Source organism: Lipotes vexillifer, unplaced genomic scaffold (assembly GCF_000442215.2).
Source record: "Lipotes vexillifer unplaced genomic scaffold, Lipotes_vexillifer_v1.1 scaffold680, whole genome shotgun sequence".
Lineage (NCBI taxonomy): Eukaryota > Metazoa > Chordata > Mammalia > Artiodactyla > Lipotidae > Lipotes > Lipotes vexillifer.
The window spans coordinates 3,141,140-3,163,611 of record NW_006780838.1 but is presented as its reverse complement, the minus strand read 5'-3'; the positions used below and the strand labels follow the sequence as shown (position 1 = coordinate 3,163,611).

Genomic DNA, 22,472 nt, shown 5'->3' with positions numbered 1-22,472 from the left:
CAATGGGAGAGGCCACAACAGTGAGAGGCCCGCGTACCACACACACACACAAAAAAAACAGCAGTAACAGCAGTGAAGTTCCAGGGTTTAGAGGGAAGCTGGCTCTCTGCATGTACTTATTCATTTATTCAACAAACCCTAATAAGAACCCCTCTACTGCCAGTCACTGTAGGAAGCACTGGCGATATAAAAGTGAATTAGACATAGTGCCTGATCTTAAGAACTCTCTTAGGAGTGGCCATGTTTGTGACTGGTTATAATACCAAGTGGTTTATTTATATTTGCTGTAAAATGCTTTACAGATTCTTTGTTTACATCACCCAGCTTTTCTTTTTATTCCATTCATTCCATTTGTCATATTACATAGCCTCATTCTTACTTTTACTTATTAATTTTCCTACATTTGTTTTTGAATCTTATATTCCAGGATTATAGTGTTACCTATGGCCACTGTCCAGAAATCACAGTATACACAAGCTGCTGCTACTTTCCTAGTGCAGCACAACTCCCTTCATTGTGGGCAGAAAATAAAAAATCTCTTCTTAGCATGTTGGTGGAGGTGAGTCTTTCCATTTTAACTAGAAGCGAACTTCCAGGAATATGGTCAATGAAAACCCTTATCAAAATATTTTCTTAATCTTCTACCAAAATTTTGTATTGTTTATTTTAAATGTATGTAGAAAGGAGAGTTTTGTTCATTTTTTATTGCCTAAATAGGTGCCATGAGTTCGCATATCTGATGTATATTGAGGTAATTTAACCCTGTGAGATGCTGCAGGTTCTTCCATTTGAGTATCACACGGAGTTCCTCGAGACAGTGTCCTGTGGTGGGAAGTAAAGCATTCAAGATGTTGGAAGACTTGGGTTCAAACATTTTAGGCTTTGACTCTATCAGAGGCCTCTCTCCCCTTATTTCCATCTCTGTGCCTCTGAAGCAGTGAATGAGTAGCAAACAAGGTCAGAGTCAGTGGGGAGGGACGAATAAGCTAGACTTACAGAGGGTTTTGTTGTTCTGTTTGTTTTTGTCAGGCCTCAAGTTATGGCCTCTAGAATATCTGGCATTATGAAAACATAAATTTATATCTTAAACATTTATTTTTTTAAGGTTCACAAGGGAGTTCATGGATTTGTTAAAGATAAGACTGGAAAACCAATCTCTAAAGCAGTCATTGTGCTCAATGAAGGAATAAAAGTACACACAAAAGAGGGAGGTTATTTCCATGTACTGTTAGCCCCAGGTGTCCATAACATCAATGCCATTGCCGATGGGTATCAGCAACAACATTCCCAGGTAAGAAACTCAACTTGAGTGGTCTCATGTAAATCTTTATTATTAATAATACTTACATTTAATTTGAAACTCTTGTTAGAAAGCTTGTGGGGAATAAGGAAAAATGTGACCACTTCTTGATTATGGTATCTTGTTATCTTTCTATCCTTTAGCAACAAAAGGGAAATTGTTGTAGCATTTTGTGTACTTTAGATGACAATGAACCATCTCCTTGGTTTGCTATAAAGGCCCTAGGAATATAGCAGGGATACAATATACCTTAGGTAAACTTTTTCCTAATTCTTGCACTTTATCTTCCTAGGTCTTTGTGCATCATGATGCAGCCAGTTCTGTGGTAATAGTCTTTGACACAGATAACCGGATATTTGGTTTGCCAAGGGAGCTTGTGGTAACTGTCTCAGGTAAAAAAATTTAAATTTTCAGTAGTTGAAGTTAAAACCAATCCTGACATTTCAATTTGAGAGTGGATCACCTCCATAATTACCCGAAAATAATCACTTTTCTTCTAACGTCTCCTATCTAAACATGACTTTCCTGGAACACTGTTTTCTCATATGTTCTCATGGCTTGCCCCATCACATTTTCAGGTCTGTACTCAAATGTCACCTCCACAGAGAGGCCTTCCCTGATCACCCTAGCTGAAATAATACCCCTGTCACTATCTCACCGCCGCTTGTTTCTATTAAAGCACTTATCACTACCTGCCGTTACATTATGTATTAGTCATCTATTTGTCTGTATTCGATCTCTCCTACTAAAACATAAACTCTGAGAGGACAGGGATTTCATCTGCCTCCCAGTGCCTAGAACCATAGGTTGGCACGTAGTGGGTCCTAATGAAGAGTTGTTGATTGAATGAATGATTTGCTTTATACTAAGATCATAAGTCCCTTGGACTTTGACTTATATTAGTTCTATTTTTTCCATGATCCTGGAAGGAGGGAATATTTGTTTTCTCCATGCTTAATGTGTGCCATTGCTTGAATCACTGAAAGTTTAGAAAGAAAAAATGTGGTAAAATAATAAATACTCTGCTGTATTGTATCTTTTGACACAAAGAACCTTGGTTCATTTCTAAGTACAACTTGGACCTGATGCAAAATAACCAAGTTTTATTACAGGGTGTGTTGGGGAGAGATCCTTAGTTGAGAGAGAGTGGTATACTGGGAAACATGGTCAAATCATAGAGCCTGTTGTGGGGTGTTTATGGTACAGTTCTTAACTTGAATCGGATAAAGCATAAATCACTAAGTGCTTAGAAACATAGGAGCCGGGATTCAGTTTAAATCTGGCTCTGCCACTCATTTGCTGTTGTGAACTTAATTTTTTTTTTTAATATTTGGCTGTGCCGGGTCTTAGTTGCAGTACCCAGAGTCTTCGTTGTCGCGTGCGGGATCTTTAGTTGGGGCATGTGGGATCTTTAGTTGTGGCATGCATGCAGGATCTAGTTCCCTGACCAGGGATCGAACCTGGGCCCCCTGCACTGGGAGCCTGGAGTCTTAACTACTGGACCACCAGGGAAGTCCCATGAACTTAATTTTTATTATGATTTTATTGGTATTATTTTCTGTTACTTAGACTGTTACTCTGATAACCTTATGTAAAAATATTTTAAATAAATGAGGGATTTGGGATGAGATGAAAATTTACCAGAAAGGAAAAGTGGAAGTCATTGATTGATGAAAAGCAGGTTACACAACAGTAGACACAGTTTGATTTCATTATGGTAAAAGAAAAAATATGTGTACATACACACACGTGAAGGAAAATCCAGAAAAAATATGCCCTAGGGCTGTTAAAAATGACCTCGGGGTAATGGAGATGTGAAGTGGAGTTTGGGGTATGGGTTTTTAGTATTTTGCTTATCTGTATTTTTCTAATTTTGCACATGATACGTGTACTACTTCTGTAATTAAAAAGGTTGTTTTTAAGTGAATGAAAATAAAATAAAATAAATGAAGGGCATAATATAAAAAGTGCTATTTTAAGCAGCTGCTTATTTATATTCTTCAACTAGAACACCACTCACATGATGGTTTTGGTTGACAGGTGCCACCATGTCGGCATTGATCCTAACAGCTTGCATTATTTGGTGCATCTGCTCAATCAAGTCTAACAGACACAAGGATGGCTTTCATCGGCTCAGGCAGCATCATGATGAATATGAAGATGAAATTCGCATGATGTCAACCGGCTCCAAGAAGTCTCTCTTAAGCCATGAGTTCCAGGATGAAACAGACACTGAAGAGGAAACATTATATTCCAGCAAACATTGAAACACACACCTTGCATCTCTCCCAGCATAAGTACCAAGCAAAGTTACAGTTCCTTTTGGGAGACACTGCATCAAGAAGAGAGACTATTTTACTTCTTCAAAGAGCTTTGGGAAGTTAACTTGCTAAATTTGTATTCTCTGTGAATTTGGCTGGCAGTTTTGAACTTCCCCTCCTTAAAGTACTCTTACCTTAAAAAGAAAAAAAATCTGCTTTCTATTTATGCAGAGATGGGACAGCCACTTTGTTTTTCTTCTTAATTTAAGATGAGCTGTTTGGAGCTTATGCTATAACTGAAGAAAGCCAACTAGTGGATGTTGTATTTTGCACACCAGGTGTTTACTAGTGGCTTTAGCTTTTTCTCTTTATTTTAAACGGCCAAAAGAATCCAGAAACATTAAGGCAGGGACAGCAGTCAGAATCTGACATAAAGCTTTAAAAACTCAAGGTTTTTTCAACCTATTGAGGAGTACTTTTCTCTAGTTATTAAATAGCTGGAGTTTCTCTTATTATTCAGGTTTAATGGAGGCTGAATTGATTTTGAAACTTATGTAACATTAGGAAATGATTAAACGGGCTTCCGGATTTGGCTTTCTACCTGTTCCAAGGCTAGAACAGAACTGGTGGGCTGTGCTCTAAGCAGGATTTCACTACCTCTTGTGTAAGGTTTAGCAAAGTTGTAAACATCCCCATTTTAAGGGAGAACTTGTTGACTGTTGTAAAAGATCTCAGTGTCCATTTGCGTAGAGCTGAGAGGGAGATCTAGCAAAAGCTAAAACTCGTGTTGCCTATCTTTTAACTTGGTAAAAACCCACAGGTGCTGTTGCTTTTATCTGTGAAGCACTAGTTTATTCTAGGAATGCCTAATTCTGTGCTATTTCCTAAATTTGAACCTTTTTCTATGTTGTACACTTAGGGTTTTCAGATGACCTGGCAATCGACAAGATCTGAATTCTACTGAAAATACCTGGAAGCGTGGAAGAGACCTACTTGCACATTCTTAACCTACATTTGAACGTAGAATATCTACACTCCTTGTTAGCCCAAGCCAGCACCCTATTATAGCATCCTGTTATTGAAATAGCTTGGCCAACCTTATTCGTAAAGGCCTCTGCGTGTGATTGGGTTCTTTGTCCTAATGTTTCATTTGACAGTCTCTTCTCGATCAACCAATTTTGTTAAAAGTTCAGTTGAAAGCACTTAAATATGGCTCCCTCCATTAAAAAAAAAAAAGTAACACTAGTGAGAAAGTGTTATCTTCAGTGTCAGTGGGGTTACTGCAAAGGCCTAAAAGATTTGCATTTTATTGTGTCTGTCATATCATGCTATTCAATGGAAATGATGCTTTTTGTAAGTATGAGTCTTACCAATGATCTAATGGTTTAATACCTTTGAATGTTTTAATGGCCAAGTTGCTGCTGAACTTGTACTAAATCAGGGGATCAAAAAACTTGCTCTCATCTTTTCAAGTTGTATTCTGTATCCATTAATGTATCTATCATCCCAAAGCCTTCATGTGGAGTGGTTTACCACCCATCTAGGTCATTCAACCAAGTATTGTGAGAAATGTACCCAAAGTGGCTTCATAAACAGAGATTTGGTTTAGCAGGAATAATGAAGTCATGACATTTATTAATGAGTATCTGTGATCTAATTTGGGTGGTTCCAGGTTAAGCCATTCTGGTATTAATCCTGTTATTAACAACTCAAAATTTTGAGCCCTTGCCACCCCACTCTTAGCCCACCACATACACAGAACAGAGTTTGTGGGGTGCTAATACTTAATGAAATATACATGATTTAATTTCTTCTAATAATGCTCTACATTTTCCTTAAGGGGATGATGTGGTGGTATTGCTCTTTGCAGCTTTATTTTTGAGTGCAAAGTCAGAAAACCAACAAAGGGCCTATGAGTGGCTGGCTCTGCTTGGGACATTGCAGGTAGAAATGAAACAAAGTTGACATGACAACCTTTACTTTATTAGCATTGGTCTTCACTAGAGGATGCCTTTTAAATTCATCTCTGTCTTAAATTAAACATGTCTTTCACTGTACATCACAGTGGCTGGAGTCCATGCCTTTTAAGCATGTGTAAACTATTTTTAGAGATGAACATACAAATAGTTCTTTTAATAATTTTTCCTGAAAGGAAAACCAAATTCTGCTATGAATCTTGAATCTCTAATGAATTTCTAAATAATGCATTGCTCTGGAAAACAAGGCCGTCTCAGCCTATGTTACCTGTTAACATGAATGTACAGGGTAATGACTACTAAGACTGTGTTCTCTGCCCTGCTTTGTCTTTTATTTGTGGATCTAATCTAATATGAGACCACATCAACTGCTTAAGGCGTTGAAGCCATATGGCATGGGGAATGCATTTCTTCAGTATTTCTCCTAGAGACTTTCCATTTCCTTGGAGTCATGGAGGCAAGTAAGTATCACAGTATTAAGAAATTTTCCCAAGCCTGAGTTGTGCCTTTCTTTACTCACAAGACTTTTTTTTTTGTCCTGGTGATCAGTTTGTAAGCCTTCTTCCCTCCCAGCTCCTTAATAAAAGCAAAGTGATTGAGTAGGTAATGTTCAAAGTGTCTGCCTATGTAAATGCACTTGTACTGATTATGCAGTTCAATAAGATGAACTCAAGTTAATTTCAGAAGGAAAGACCCTTTAGTTTTGATGTATTTTGCTGAACATTTGAGTAGTAGTTGGGATCCCATCCAGTTAAGGAACGCTTGCAATTCTCTTTGGAGGGAATGTGCTTTGGGACTTTGTCATCCTCCAGAAAGGAAACGTAATGTATATTTGGCCCAGTATGATTGATTGGTTAATCTTTGGTAACTTTCACCTGAATGGGATTTGCTGCATTAATGAATATTGAACTTAAAACTAATTATGAGTTGACAAATAAATAAAAGGTAGTGCTTATGCCTGAGCTTATTGTTTCTGAGCTAACACCAGGTTACTCAGTAACCAGGACCTGTTCTTCTATTTCCATTTATTCTCAGCAGTAAATCATTTTATTTTCTTGTGGCCTGAAGTGCACTTGTGCCAGGTTTTGTCCTTGCTGTATTAAAAGCTTCTTGGCTATGAATGCTGTAATAGTGCCCTATGTTATGGCTCTCTGGTGGAATTGTTTTTAACAGTAGCAACTTTCATGTTACTACAAAAAAGTCCACTATGGTTGATGTTCAGTGATCTTCTATATAGCAAATTTTTGATAAGTATTTGGTTTCTGATTTGCTTTAATTGAAGCAGATTTGGGGGGGGGTGATTAGAGCCCTTGATTAATGTCAGCTGAACTTGGATTTCCAGTTCACGCAGAAATGTTTCCCAACATCCAGTCCTCCTATTTTTAGCAATAATTCATTAATATTCCACTTGACTTTCAGAATATTATCCTAGTTGATTTCCATTTGGCAGAATCTATTGTGAAATTTGAAAATAGGCTACCATTTTGAGGCATTTGGATATAAATTATATAAATATGTATGATTATGGCTTTTACAAATGGCATAACATGAGTATACTAGCTACCTTCTATGCTGGCCATACTGCAGACTTTCTGGAGGTATGCCATAATGGTATTTTTTTACACACAGATTAAAAATCAACTTTTCACCTCCCCATTTTTTCAGAGTGACATTCCCCAGCTCCAGAACAATCTATAGCTATTTATATGAGGTGCCCAAAACTCATTCATCTCAAGTGCTTCAGTCTTTGGTTCATTTTCATGCACTGTGCCTTCAAAATGAAATTTTTAAAAGGGACTTTAAACAAAGTTGAATAGTAGTTTTAAAAAGTCAATCTGTGTAATTTATGTGAAATCTAAATGTAATGAGGGCCTTTCTGTTTTTGTATGTAAACAGATCTACTAATCCTGTATAAAAGTTATTTTATGATGTTTGTCTTTCTTTGTGTTTTGTCTCATAATCTTTTTTCAAAAGCAATAGACCAGAAAAAGTTACCGTTCCAATTCGAAAGTTATGGATTTAGTTTTTCTACCTATATGAGGGGAAAAATAGTCCCAGGCAAGGAATACGGGTTGTTAGCTGCAGAGTGTTTCTGTCTTCATGAATTGACTTAAAATAAAACTATGTTTCTGGAATAATTACATAGTAGCCACAGCTCAGCTAGATTGATATGTGTCCAGTCATTCCACAATGAACATAATAAAAGTGGCCATTGAAAGGTTTATGTACCCATTTCAAGGTTGTTTCTTTAAAATTTGGTTCTTCTTACAGATGAGCCAAGTTAGAGTTATGTGTCCTGGCATTTTTAGGCACAGTGGCAATGAATTTAATATCCCCTTTTCATTTAGCAAGAACTTGTTGATACTGCTGCTCTAATAGGAATTGGGAAAACAGTTATATAAAAAACATGGGCTCTGCTGACAAGGAATTCATACTCCAGACCAGAAAAATAGAAATGGAAATAAGCTGTACTTCTATAGTGACTGGTTCCTCTGAAAAGAAGGTCTGCTATAGAGGAATTACAGCATAGAGATCTGAGCATGGACTTTGGAGTTGAACCAATCTCAGACTGACTCTTGGCTCTGCTCTTGCTTCCTGTGTGACTTAGTTTTGTATAAGCTTCTGAACATTCTCTGAGTCTTAGTTTCTCTACTGGTTAAGGAATAATACCTGAAAGGATTGTAGCGGGAATTAAGCGAAATGATGTTAGCAAAGGGCCCAACATAATATTTGACTCAGAATTGAATTACCATGGTAACCAGCATCATTTGCTGTTTTCTGATCCCTGTGAAAGAAAGTTATTTTATCAAATATATGAACAAAGATCTGTTTACAGGTGGCCTTTTAAATGTAGAAGAAATCCCTAGACATGAATACTAAAAATGAAATAAAAGTTTCCATTATGTGGTTCCATAAATTGTCTATAGCATGGCAGTAAAGTTTTAAATTGTGCCAAATGCTTCACATTTGTTTTTAAATAAAATTAGATTATATTTATGCTTATTCAGTGAAAACAGCCTTACTTAAGTGCTGTGAGAAATATGAACCATAAAGATGGCTCTTTTTCCCCCAGAGTTTGAAATATTTTCCTGAATTTTTGTCTGGAGTTTTCTCATAACTCAATCAAGAAACTTTTGGTTTGTGTTATAAATAGTGACCTACTGATTATGTTCAGTTTTTCAGATTTCTAGAATCTGATTGTTCTCAGCAAAGTAAACACGAATGCTCAGTGCTAATGCACTACTCAGTTATGAATAAATGCTATCATGTAGGTCTTCGCCTCTTACTCTCACTTGCAGTTAGAATGCCAACTGATGCTATGCTGTTTACAAGCCTCAGATAAATACACCATTAACTCCCAATTCAAAACCAATGAAATCAGCCTATAAAGCCAAATTTTAACTTTAGTATCACAATTTCCACCTACATTAATCAGTAGAATGTTAAAAGCAAGCATGTTATTTGGCATTGTGCCTGGAATCCTATTCTCTATCACTGTGTAAACAAATGTCAACGAGGCAAGCAAGAATTAGAGTAGAAAGTCATTCAAGTTTAGAGGCCAGCCTGGAAAAAGCTTGAAAGCAGAAGGGTGAGAAGCTTGATTAGATTGAAAAATGTGATAATTGGAAGTGGGAGTATATAGAGATGGATGCCTCAGATTCAGCTAAGACAGTTTATTGATTCAATTAGAAGCCATATGAAGAGATTTTGATATAGTCAGAGCTGTAGGTGGAAAATAAAAGGAGTAGGAGGAGAAATTTAAGATAGAACATGTAGAAGGAGATTATGGATTAAATAGAAATTGTTTTAACATGGATTATATTCTGGAATTGTCATTGAGGTTGAGCCAAAGTGAAAGAATCACAGGGAAGGTCTAGATTGCTAGATCTGAACCACTAGTAATTTCGAGTATTTGCAGTTATTGCAATATTTATAAGTATTATCATCACTTATTTTTGTATGATTCCTATTAGAGTTTCTCAAGATCAACCAACTTCTGATTTGGTGTTTGAAAGATGGCAGGTGCCCAGAAAAATTGATCCTGAAGATAGTTAGGGAATGGGATAGATGGGGAGTGGGTATATTATGGTAATAGCTGAATTGGATGACTGCTAGATTTTAAAAATAGTTTAGAAGATTTCGATTTCCCGAAAAGTTTTGAAGATAATATAGAATTGGCTGCTGGACTTTTATTTGGAGGGTGTGGGTGTTGGGAGGGCAGAAGAGAAAGGCTTGTACAGTTTGCTATTCAGCGGGGCTTGAATGGAACACATTTGAAAAGGAGTGGGCATAGGAGGGAATGTCTAGAACCTAGTCAGGTATGTAGAGCCTGGGTAGTCCAGGTGTCAAGCCACGTGGGACTACTGCTAGTTCAACTCAGATCTTCTCTAGCGGAAGGTATCTCCGTCCTAGATTTGGAGATCTCACTATTTTTCAAGAGCAATGACCAAACATGGAAAAAGATAACTAAGCATGTAGAGAAATAAGACACCACCAGTAAAAAAAAAAGCAGAAAAAGCTCACCAGCTTCAGATGATGACATTATCAAACACTGTAAAGCAAATAAACTTACTGTTTTCAAAGAAATAAAAGATAAACCTGAGACTATCACAGGTAAAATAATAGAACTTCTAGAAATGAAAGTACAGAATCTAAAATGGATAATTGGCAATGGCAGTTTGGACACACAGAAGCAGAAACTAGAAGGCAGATCTATAGATTCTCTCCTTTGCAGCCGAGACAAAATGGTAGAAAATAGGAAGGAGAGGGTAAAAATATGACTAATGCATGTTTGATCATTTGTTCTAGAAAGAGGAGAAAGAATGAAGCATAGGAAACTAAGAGACAACAGTGGAGAATTTTCCAAAATTGATAAATGGTATCTGTAGATGAAACTCCATCCAAGACAGACAAAGTAAACATCCACACTTAGACACATTGGTGAGACTGCTGAGCATCAAAGACAAAGAGAAAAAAATGTATAGCAGAAAGAAAAGAAATTAACTTCAAAGAATTAGCAATTAGACTGAGATTAGAATCACTCCCCACAAAGGAAACCAGTACAGTGAAATTAAACTTTGGAAGTGCCAGGGAAGACATTAACTTCCAACATAGAATTCTCTGTTGAACACATCTTTCAAGAATGAAGGTGAGGGCCTTCCCTAGCAGTCCAGTGGTTAGGGCTCCAGGCTTCCACTGCCGGGGGCACAGTTTCGATCCCTGGTCAGGGAACTAAGATCCCACGTGCCGCATGGTGCGGCCAAAAAATTAAAAAAAAAAAAAAAAAAAAAAGAATGAAGGTAAACGTCCAGGTAGCTGAAAACATTGGTGGCAACCTAAGCTCCCCATCTCCCAATATTTCGTTGTAAAATAAGGCAAAAAACAAGAAGGAAAAAAAAATCTATACAAAAACCTCAGTGTAACTTGAAGCCAGACAATTTTGAAACTTCAAACTAACAATAAAATGAGAAAAATCATCAAATCTCTGCAATATACTTTCACATGCCTGCCCCAATCCCACCTCAGGGCAAGGGTTTGTGGAGAGAAGGCAGAGGGAGATGAATTTCAAGAAAGAGAGAAGGATGCCAGCAAATGGGCCTAAAGTTGGTGTAAAACTACTGCCAAAAAGACTAAGTGCACCATAAGTCTGAATGCTCTCAAAAATATGTGCAAGCAGATCAGAGCACAAACCATAGAGAAGGGGCTTCAAAGTGAGCACAATTTAAAGGGGCTGGTGTAATCTAAGTGGGCAGTCTCTGAAATACAGAAAAAAAGTGAAAAAGGAGATGCACCTTTTGACAATTAGGTGACGAGAGAGAAAAGAAAAAGGAAAATTTACAGTCCTGCAAGATAAATGAAAACTACAAAATTGGAACACTTATGACCCCTACCTATCACCAAAACAAACCAACAAAAACCCCACTAAAACATGTGAACTTTGCTGTATGGACAGAAGAGATCTCAGCCATGAAGCATGGAAATATCAGTAACAGATATGAATATTGATAAGGAAGAAACAAATTTGTCATTATTTGTAGATATGATTGTGCATGTGAAAAATACAAAAAATCTACAGATAAGTTAGAGATAATAACATAACTTAGCTTTACTTCCAGTTATGGGTGGATTAAAACAGACCTTCCCATCAAGAATAATTAGAAAAGCTTGGATTTTAAAACAACAACCAAAAACACTGTTGAAGGATTGGAGAGCTACTAAAGTAACAAAGACTTAGGGGTCAAGATCCTAGCAAAGGGAATTCAGGGACGAAAATAATGAAGTTTTTACCTTAAGTTATTGGTTGATTCATAAGTGGTGACTAAGAGTTTAGAGATGCCTAGTAGCAGAGAGGCCAGGCAAGAGTCAGAGAACCATGCAGAAGCTTTAGGCAGTACCACTGTGTGGCAGGAAATATGAATTCAGCACCTATCAAGGCAGTGGGCACCGGTCAACTTTAAATTAGGACACTTGAATGGCTACACATTAGAAGTAAGGGCTAGTCAGAAACAGACCAATTTTTATGTAGAATCCCACTTGGTGTTAGTCCCATCCCATTCTGGAGTAAGCTGATCTGCCCCTACTTGAACTGCCTGCAAGAAGCAGCAAACTGTGTCTGGAGCAAGATATCATCTAGAGCCTCAAATGATTACTACAAATTTTAATCTATAACATATAGCATCCAGTTAAAAGTTACTTTTATTGTCACATCTCAAATGATGAAAGATCAAGAAAAAAATAGAAACAGTCCCACGGGAGTTACAGATTTTTCAGTTATCAATCAGAAACTTTAAAACAATGGCAAGGAATAAATTCAAGAAAGTATAAGACAATGAAGAATTTTTTTTTTTTTTTTTTTTTTTTTTTTGCGGTACGTGGGCCTCTCACTGTTGTGGCCTCTCGCGTTGCGGAGCACAGGCTCCGGATGCGCAGGCTCAGCGGCCATGGCTCACGGGCCCAGTCGCTCCGTGGCATGTGGGATCCTCTCAGACCGGGGCACGAACCCGTGTCCCCTGCATCGGCAGAGGGACTCTCAACCACTGCGCCACCAGGGAAGCCCCCAAGATGAAGAATTTTAGCAGATAATTAAAATCTATTAAAAATTAAATGGAGGCTTTCACTTCTCGACAAAATGGACTAGATGTATTTCTCTTCTATTCCTCCCACTAAGCACAGCAAAAAACCTCATGCATTATATATAAAACAAAGAAGACTCAGAAAGGTGGAGAGAAGAAGGCAGACCAGCTAGGAACCTCCAAGGAGCCTCCAAGGGACCTCCAGCATCCAAGGAACGACACTGTGGTGAGTTCCTTGGTTTTCTTTTTGCCTCATATATCCCATAATAGATGTTGCCTCATATATCCCATAATGGATGCTGGAGAAGCTGGCAACCCAGAAGTGGCACATGGGCTCAGTTGCTCCGCGGCACGTAGGATCTTCCCAGGCCAGGGCTCGAACCCATTTCCCCTGCATTAGCAGGCAGATTCTTAACCACTGCGCCACCAGGGAAGCCCTGGGTGTGATTTTAAAACCTTTACAAGAGGTAAGATTTCTGCATTTCACAAGAACTGGTAAAATGTGGACACGAGCAAACTGTGATAATTTATGTATCTATAAAGAGTGAGTTTGGACAGCTGATTTTAACAGGTTGAGGGGTCAGGATGAGGCACATGGAAGCAGTTAGCACACACTTTTTAGATTTGGCGGCTGGGAAGGAAAGAGGGCTGGGATTCTACCGTAGACAGAGGAAAAGGCGGCCAGTGGAGAAGAGCACATATATCAGAGATGTGGGATAATGGAACACAGGCAGAGGTAGCATGAAGAGGTTGGTCTTGGGAAGAAAAGAGCCTCTGGCTTGGAGAAGAGAAAGAGGCTGGCTGAAGATGCACATTTGAGAGAAGGTGAAGGAAACAGGTAGTTGAGTCTAAGGATAACTTTCTTCTCAGCCTGGGAGGTCCCTGTTGGAGAGGGGATAAGCCCAGCTGAGGGCGATGATGTAGGTTTAGGGCGCGGAGAGCGGATACCAACACCAGTAAGGCAGATGTTCAGGGAGTGTCAGGTGCTAAACCTGAAGTTGTCAGTCTCGCTGCTCAAAAGGTGTAAAATGGTGAATTGACCGCCAGGTGGCGGTGTCTGTGGAAGCTCACGTATCCCATCGGCCCTGGCGCCAAGCGGAAGAAGGCGTGGAAATGACTCTCTGGCTCGCATCGCCTCTACTCTCCTATCCCGACTGACGTTGGACAACAAAGATGGCGGCAGGAACCAGCAATTACTGGGAAGGTGAGGGGAGACTTCCGTGTGCGTCTCGCCGAGGGGCAGAAGGGCTGAGCGAGGACGGGTCTTGGCGGAGGCAGCAGGGGGAAGAGCCTGGCTTCCAGAGCGGCCGAATTGACGGGCAGGGCTGGTCTAGTGCGAGCCGCCGGGCCTGGGGGCTGGTAGAGACCGTGCGGTCTGGGGAGGGGACTGACCTGAGCGGTAGCGGGACCTGGGGCAGGGGTTGGGCAGAGAGGTCTGAACCGGGACCGAGAGGAAGAGGGTTTGAGTCGCCGGAGGAGAGCTGGGTTGAGGGGGGAGCGGAACTCGGACGAAGGGGGTTGGGTGTGAACTCTGGGAGGAAACGGGTGTTGAGCGAGAATATGCCGAGTCCAGGAGACTGGAGGTGTCAGCGCCTTAGAGTTGAGGTCACTGTTGGGCAGTTGAGTAGGAAAAGAGGAAGGAGAAACTTGTCAGTCCGGTCCATCGAGGGAAGTTGTGTGAGCGGAATGTCTCCCTTCTGTTGGGTCCGCTTGGCACCTTCAGGCTGGGACTTCGAGGATTGGGTGTGGAGTCGCGTTTGAAGGCAGAGGAAATAACTTTACTCTCTGCTCTGGAAATTGGTTTTGTTCAAAAGAGAAAGTTGAGAGAACCGGTGTGAGCTGTAATTATTGCATTTGCTTTACCTCTTCTACCAAAAAAACATCTTGTGACTTGACAAGCAAGTTTATTTAATTCCTGAAAATATAGTTTGATAAAATGGGCTCATGTAAAACTCATTCCTGGACCATGATGATAAGCAGAGATCAGAGAAGGCTGACCTTTTTCTTTCAGTTGTCTCTTTGCTTTACTGCAAAATAAAAACTACTCTCCGAATCCCTTTTCCCTTTTAACCTATTTCCTTTTGCTACCCACCGAAGCCTCTGGAACCCACCACAAATAGCAGTATTGTCACTATCAGCCACTTGGTCTAAAATACTTAATTCTAAGGTCATCCATACTTGCTTGTCATATTTTCAAAATGCTTTTACTTGATGTTTTCTACTATAGAAGACAGTTACTAATTACAAAGAAGCATGCTTACAGTTTAAAACATGTATTAAAATGGTTATTTGAAATGTGTATGCTAGCTAGAAAATATTTTAAAATTATGAGAAGTGGCTATTGGTATCTTGAACATTAGTCATTAGGCTATACTTTCTTGAAGCGTCATGCTCTAATAATTATAGCAGCTTATTATTGACAGCCTACTCTGTGCCAGGTGCCTTAAACACATGATTAGTAATGCATAGGAAAACCCTGAAGGTAGGGGTTTAAAAAACAAAAAGCAGAGATTCATAGGTTAAGTAGATTGTGAATAAATCAGAGCCAGTTCTCAGAACTTCAGAACTTTAGGCTGAGCTGAGATTCTAACTGAGGTTTGGTCTCTGGGAAAATGTGCTCCCCTGTATTACCTGCATGCTGCTTCCTACTTCTGGTTGCTGATAAGTATATTGAAATAATGTTTCATATTCTTATTCCTGAAAGATGAGATCTTTATACTGTGCCTTCTGTATTTCAGCCCTTTTATTTTGACCTCTACTTCACCATGAATGAGAGTATTCACATCTAGATATGGGCTTCCTCTCACTCAACCACCTTAGATGCCAAACCATTATACCAGTTTCCCTGCATGCTTGTTTGCTTCTGTTCTTTAAAAAGTTACACTCTTATTTCTATTTTACTTATATTTGACCTTGTCAGTAGCACATCGTTTACTGTCAAACTCATCCTCTCCAAATATCTTTCAGTAAGCTTATTGAAAGACAGTTTTTTAATCTTTGTCAGTGATTTTTTTCTTTACACTCAAGCACTTACTCACTGTACTGTTAAGAATTTCATAAGCTTAATAAAGCTTTGGAACATAAAGAGATAGGAAAATCCTTGTCAAAAACAGTGATGGTTTCTTTCTTATAAAGTTAGCTGGTAAATTGATATAATGCTTGTCATAAACCATACTTGGTTCCTTTGTGATTTGTATTCTCTTCTGTTTTCCCCTGAGTTAAAATTAAAAATTTTAACTATTGTTATGTAAGTAATTTCAGGGATGTTAGAATAGCATTTGCTGTCTAGCTGTCTTTGGGATAAAGCTGAAAATTTGCATTTCCCACTGTTTCTCCCCTTTTTGCCTCATCTGAAGTTTAAATGAGTGACAATTTGCTTTCCTGGGTAAGTGTTTGGTTTGCTTCTTTTAATACTTTTCTTTAAGGGAGACTCTAGATATATGATCATTTTCATAGTTTGTTTTCTTCAGAAAAGTTTTGTGATTTTTATATCTACTGATGGATTTTTTGTGTCTAATTATTTGCTTTTGTAATTTTGTTAAAGATCTCAGGAAACAGGCTCGACAGCTGGAAAATGAGCTTGACCTGAAACTAGTTTCCTTCAGTAAACTATGTACAAGTTACAGTCACAGCAGTGCCCGAGATGGAAGACGCGACAGGTATAGGTACTACCAGATTCTCTCTATTATGCCTTAAACTATATAATGTTTTTGAAGCATTAAAAAAATAAAGTAAGATATATAACTCTGTAACTTGGTCTATTGGTAAATTTTTGGTATTTTTTGTTTTTGCCTTGTTTTTTTAGTGATTTATAAAAATTCTTCTTAAGTCTTGAGACAAACATTTATTTGGGATCCTTAGGCAAAGACTGTGTTGTTGTCAGGAGGAAAATGCTAAGGCTTAAGAGTGAGTTTGCATCAGAAATAAACCAGTATAAGGAAATGTTGCTTTGCCCACATTGTATTTCTTATATTTTCTGATTGCTAAATGGATCTGAGAGACTACTCAAAGGCACAGTATACCTACTGCTATTCTGGTGTTTTAGAGTTAATCTAATGCAGTGTGTATCCTCACTGTTAATGATCGAAGCTCTTTTTTTTGTTTGTTTGTTTTTGTTTTTGTTTTTGTTTTGCGGTACGCGGGCCTCTCACTGTTGTGGCCTCTCCCCCTGCGGAGCACAGGCTCCGGACGCAGGCTTAGCGGCCATGGCTCACGGGCCCAGCCGCTCCGCGGCATGTGGGATCTTCCCGGACCGGGGCACGAACCCGTGTCCCCTGCATCGGCAGGCGGACTCTCAACCACTGCACCACCAGGGAAGCCCGATCGAAGCTCTTTTAAATTTTGGTTCTTTTTTGAGAAACTGGTATACTACTATTTTGAACATATTTAAATGTATTCTTATCTTTGAAACTCACTTTAGGCCATCCACTTTGTTTTGAAAAATATTAGGAAATATTTAAGATACTTAGGAAGATATAAAGAATAATATAATGGATCACCATGTGCCTGTCTCCCACTTTAACAAATAATCAGTACCAATTCAGTTGAAGCCCCTGATGGCATCCCATTTTCTCCCTCCGGGTAATCTCCATATATTTTTACTACATATATATTTGTGTTCCTGAACAATTCATAATAGTTATTTTGCGACTTGCTTTTTTGTGTAACATTATTTTTGAGATTAAGCTATGGATACATTTAACTCTAGTATATTCATTTGCTGTGTATAGTATTACATTCTATGCTTGTATCAGTTTATTCTGTAGATGAATGTTGTTTCTAATTTTTGCTTATTTTAATAATTTTAAACACAAGAGTGTTCATCATGCCTCAGGTACTGTTTTTAAGAGCTTTATATAAAGGCTGCTGGGAAAATTTTTACTTATTTTACATACCTTCTTGAGGATTGCTGGTAGGTGGGATATTTTTTCAGCTAGTAATAATAAAAACAATAAAAACTGAGCTTGGATTTGAAACCAGATCTTTCTATATCCTGAGCCCATGCTCCAAACCTTTCTACGTACATTCCAACAAAAGTCTTATTTCAGTACTATAGCCAGTGTTGCTTTTTTTTTACAAGGTCACATGATTAAAGAATTAAAGATAGCAGGGCCAACATATTGACTTCAGGAGTTAAAAGTAAGCTATTGGCATGTCACATAGCTTTGATTGCAATGCATTGCTTTTGGCTTGCCGTTATTTAGCAGATAAAGAGAATGAGGAATATTCTTTTCTATGAGTAAACTTATTTTATCACTAGAAAGCATTTTTCCTGAATTTAGGTCTCCCATTTGACTATGCCAGTGAGTATACAATTTTAAAACTCCAAACTGTTAAGAGATACAATTACATGATGCTTTTCCTGTGTTCTCTGTGTATCACGATCTTAATTCAGACACACCTTGTTTTATTGCGCTTTGTTCTATGTGCTTCACAGATATTGCATTTTTTTACAAATTGAAGGTTTCAGCCCTGTGTTTAGAAGTCTGTTGGTGCCATTTTTCCAACAGCATTTGCTCACTTCGTGTATCTGTGTCACATTTGGTAATTCTCGCAACATTTCAAACTTTTTCATTATTAGGATATATTTCTTGTGGTGATCTGTGATCAGTGACCTTTGATGTTACTTTGTAATTGTTTTGGGGCACCACAAACTGCACCCCTATAAGATGACAAAGTTAATTGATAAATGTTATGTGTGTTCTGATTCCTCCGTGGACAGGTCCTTCCCCCATCTCTTTCCGTCTCCTCAGGCCTCCCTATTCCCTGGGACACAACAGTATTGAAATTAGACCAATTAATAACTACAGTGACCTCTAAGTGTTCAAGTGAAAGGAAGAGTTGCACGTCTCTCACTTTAAATTAAAAGCTGGAAATGATGAAGCTTGGTAAGAAAGGCATATTGAAAGTCGAGATCAGTTGAAAGCTAGGCCTGTTGTGCTAAACAACCGAGTTCTGAATGCAAAGGAAAAGTTCTTGAAAGAAATTAAAAAGTGCTACTCCAGTGAACACACGAATGATAAGAGAGTGAAAAGTCTTATTGCTGATATGGAGAAAGTTTGAGTGGTCTGAATAAAAGGTCAAACCAGCCACAACATTCCCTTAAGCCAAGGCCTAATCCAGAGCAAGGCCCTAACTCTTCAATTCTGTGAAGGCTGAGAGAGGTGAGGAAGCTGCAGAAGCAAAGTGTGAAGCTAGTTGAGGTTGATCCAAGAGATTTACGGAAAGAAGCCGTCTCCATAACATAAAAGAGCAAGGGGAAGCAGCAAGTGCTGATGCAGAAGCTGCAGCAAGTAATCCAGGAGATGCAGCTAAGGTGATTAATGAAGGTGGCTACACCAAATAGCACATTTTCAGTGTAATCAGAACGGCCTTCTATTGGAAGAAGATGCCATGTAGGACTTTCATGGTTAGAAGTTGATGCCTCAAAGCTTCAAAGGACAGGCTGACTCTCTTGTTAGGGGCTAATGCAGCTGGTGGCTTTAAGTTGAAGCCAGTGCTCATTTACCATTCCAAAAATCTTAGGGCCCTTAAGAATTATGCTAAATCTACTCTGCCTGTGTTCTATAAATGGAACAACAAAGCCTGGATGTCAGCACATCTGTTTACAACATGGTTTACTGAATATTTTCAGCCCATTGATGAGACCTACTCTCAGGAAAAAAGATTCCTTTCAAAGTATGACTGCACATTGACAATGCACCCAAGAGCTCTGATGGAGATGTACAATGAGATTAATGTTATTTTCATGACTGCTAACACAATGTCCATTCTGTAGCCCATGGATCAAGGAGTAATTTCAACTTTCAAGTCTTATTATTTAAGAAATACATTTCTATGGCTTCCGTAGATAGTGATTCTTCTGATGGATCTGGGCAAATTCAGTAGAAAACCTTCTGGAAAGGATTCACCATTCTAGATGCCATTAAGAACATTCATGATTCATGGGACGAGGTCAAAATAACTACATTAACAGGAATTTGGAAGAAGTTGATTCCAAACCTCATGGGTGACTTTGAGGGGTTCAAGACTTAAGTGGAGGAAATAACTACAAATGTGGTGGAAATAGCAAGAGAACTAGAATTAGAAGTGAAGCCTGAAGATGTGACTGAATTGCTGCAGTCTCATGATAAAACTTGCACAGATGAGTTGTTTCCTGTAGATATATAAATTTCTTGAAGGTGAATGGTTTCTTGAGATGGAATCTGCTTCCAGTGAAGCTGCTATGAAGATTGTTGAAATGACAACAAAGGATTTAGAATATTACATTAAATTAGTTGATAAAGCAGCAGCAGGGTTTGAGAGGATTGACTCCAATTTTGAAAGAAGTTCTACTGTGGGTAAAATGCTATCAAGTAGCATTGGCTGCCGCAGAGAAATCATTCACGAAAGGAAGAGTCCATCAATTCAGCAACTTCAGTATTGTCTTGTTTTTTAAAATTGCCCCAGCCGCCCCAGCCTTTAGGACCCCCATCAACATCAGGGCAGGACCCTCCACCAGCAAAAAGATTACTCACTGAAGGCTCAGATGATGGTTAGCATTTTTTAGCTATAAAGTATTTTTAAATTAAGATATGTACATTGGTTTTTTAGAATAGTACTATTGCAGACTTAATAGATTACAGTAAATTGTAAACGTAACTTTTATATGCACTGGGAAGCCAAAAAATTAGTGTGACTCACTTTATCAAGATACTTGCTTTATTGTGGTGGTCTGGCACTAAACCCACAATACCTCTAAGCTATGCCTGTACTTTTATGACTCCTTTAAAGGTGAAACTATTGAAGAACATTCCCTCAGAAATTCTACAACAAATTGGAAATGAGTTTGTGGAATTACTTCAGCCTCACTGTCCCTTTTAATGAGAAACCTAGAGCCATGAGGACCAAGATCCAATGTGCATTCTAAAGTGTTTTGTTTGTTGCCCAGGTTGAAAGCACATCATAATGAATAAACTCAGTGATGACCAGAAGTTTCGTTCAGGAGTAATTTTTTTACTTTTGTATTTTGAGAACTTTATGGTCTTATGAATCACCATGTACTTATCAAATGAATTAAATTTAACTGAATCTTAGTATTGTGGAGAGTATGTTTTTGACCTTTTTCCTGGACTCATACCTCCCTGAGAATGGTGAGCGTAGAGATTGCCTCCTCATCCATTCAACAAGTATGTAAAGAGCACCTACTGTGTGCCAAGCACTATTCTCAGTGATAGGCATACATCTGTGAGCAAGACATAGGCAGTTTTCCTCCTGACGGAGCTTATGTTATTGGCCCATTGTTCTTTTCCTTATTTCTGGTAGGGGAGGATCTGTATTAGTAGTATATAGAACATTTCACATGGGCATGTTCTGAGAGATAAGCACAGAACGTTGGGTTGGCTCTGACACATGATCAAGAATGAGATATTTTAAGGCAAATAAATTAAAATTTTTAAAGAAATAAAAATTTGGACCTAGTTAAACATCCTAAAATAAAAATCCTCCTTATTGGCTATTTCACTGCTTGTTACCATTGCTGTAGATGTGTATGTGGAAAAGGGAAAGAGCCAAGGTAAATTTACCATTAAACTGGTTATTTAATCTTTTCATTTACTGCACCCAAGCAACTGTCACAGGGCAAGAAAAAGTCTTCAGTAAGGTTGGAGAGCATAGTCATTTCCTGGTATTTATCTGTGTTCAGTGTAACTAAGATCAGTATTGAGCTGCAGCTGCTCATATGATAGTATATACCACTTGGGACCTAATGAAGGTTAATGGTTTTTCAGAAGAGACAAATGAAACTTTCAAGACATGTGGTTTTAGAATTTGAATCTGTCAAACATTGTTTCACTTGTAAAAAGTTAGGATTGACTATTAAGATTTCAGAAGACAGTTAAATACATTTTTGCAAAGCAAAACAGAAACAATTATGTAATATAAGTGGAAATGTAAAGGATTGGTATTAAAACTTCCCTGCTGGACGTGGCTATCTGTATTAGGCTTAAAGCCAGTTCCTGATTATTTAATAACTATTTATCCAATCTGTGGATTGTTTAAATCTCAATTTTATTTCTTCTTGGAAAGAGTCATAGAAGGAAGAGAGAACTTAAATTAAGGTCTCAGGAACCATAACTGAGGTAAAAATTTTAAAGATTATTCCTCACAGAACTAACATAATTTGTAATACATTTTATGGCTCTTAGATGCTGTACTACATAGGTCTGCAATTTTATTTCACATAATTTGTTCCTTTAGATACAGCACTTAATTGGGCACTGCCATAGCTTAAGTTACTTTCATTTGGGAAACAATAAACAAGCATTTAGAATTTCTTTGCATTATTAAGATTGGATGTATTAAAGCCTGGGACAGTCTTACATTCAGTTATAGTTTATACTGAATTTAATATTTAGGATGTGTGATCTTTATAGAAAAACTTCTATAAAAATTATAACTTCTTATGAAACAAAAAGAATGTCTCCGGGGTTCCACTTGACCTCTTTAAGAATAATTACCTTATTATTTTAAGTATATTTTAAAGGATTAGGTTTAAGTAATGGATACTCTTTATTTGAACTTCTCTTCAGCTCTGACACAACACCCCTGTTAAATGGATCAAGCCAAGACAGAATGTTTGAAACTATGGCGATTGAGATTGAACAGCTTTTGGCCAGGGTAAGTACCTTCTGTTAAATGGCTGTTTTGCTAATAACTGTGTACCTGTTAGATATGGTACTAGATTATATTAATGCAGACATATTTATTGAAATCACCCTTTCATTCAAGATGTGTGCCTCCCCAGGCCACTTGAATTTTGATGACAGCCATTCCCAGGTCCTATGGATGTTATTTTAGCCTTTATGGATTATTTTGGGGAAAT

The 22,472-nt window shown here is 38.2% G+C and overlaps 2 protein-coding genes across 4 annotated transcripts in view; both read left to right on the top strand.

The window, feature by feature from the left end:
• The first annotated feature begins 431 nt into the window (after positions 1-431).
• Positions 432-5,172, top strand: LOC103069178 (carboxypeptidase D-like). Its single transcript, XM_007454248.1, has 4 exons — positions 432-559; positions 1,106-1,291; positions 1,593-1,692; positions 3,341-5,172. Exons 1-4 carry the CDS (start codon positions 548-550, stop codon positions 3,565-3,567), a joined length of 525 nt encoding a protein of 174 aa, XP_007454310.1. The 5' UTR covers positions 432-547; the 3' UTR covers positions 3,568-5,172.
• An 8,585-nt stretch (positions 5,173-13,757) lies between these two features.
• Positions 13,758-22,472, top strand: part of GOSR1 (golgi SNAP receptor complex member 1) — a 47,620-nt gene continuing 38,905 nt past the window's right edge. Inside the window, exons 1-3 of one of the 3 annotated variants that reach the window (XM_007454246.1) lie at positions 13,758-13,814; positions 16,155-16,275; positions 22,180-22,267. In XM_007454246.1, the coding sequence (XP_007454308.1) occupies positions 13,784-13,814; positions 16,155-16,275; positions 22,180-22,267 (240 nt within the window). In that variant the 5' untranslated portion in view covers positions 13,758-13,783. Of the gene's footprint in view, positions 13,833-16,154; positions 16,276-22,179; positions 22,268-22,472 lie in introns of all 3 variants that reach the window. The other 2 variants (XM_007454245.1, XM_007454247.1) reach the window with 2 other exon arrangements.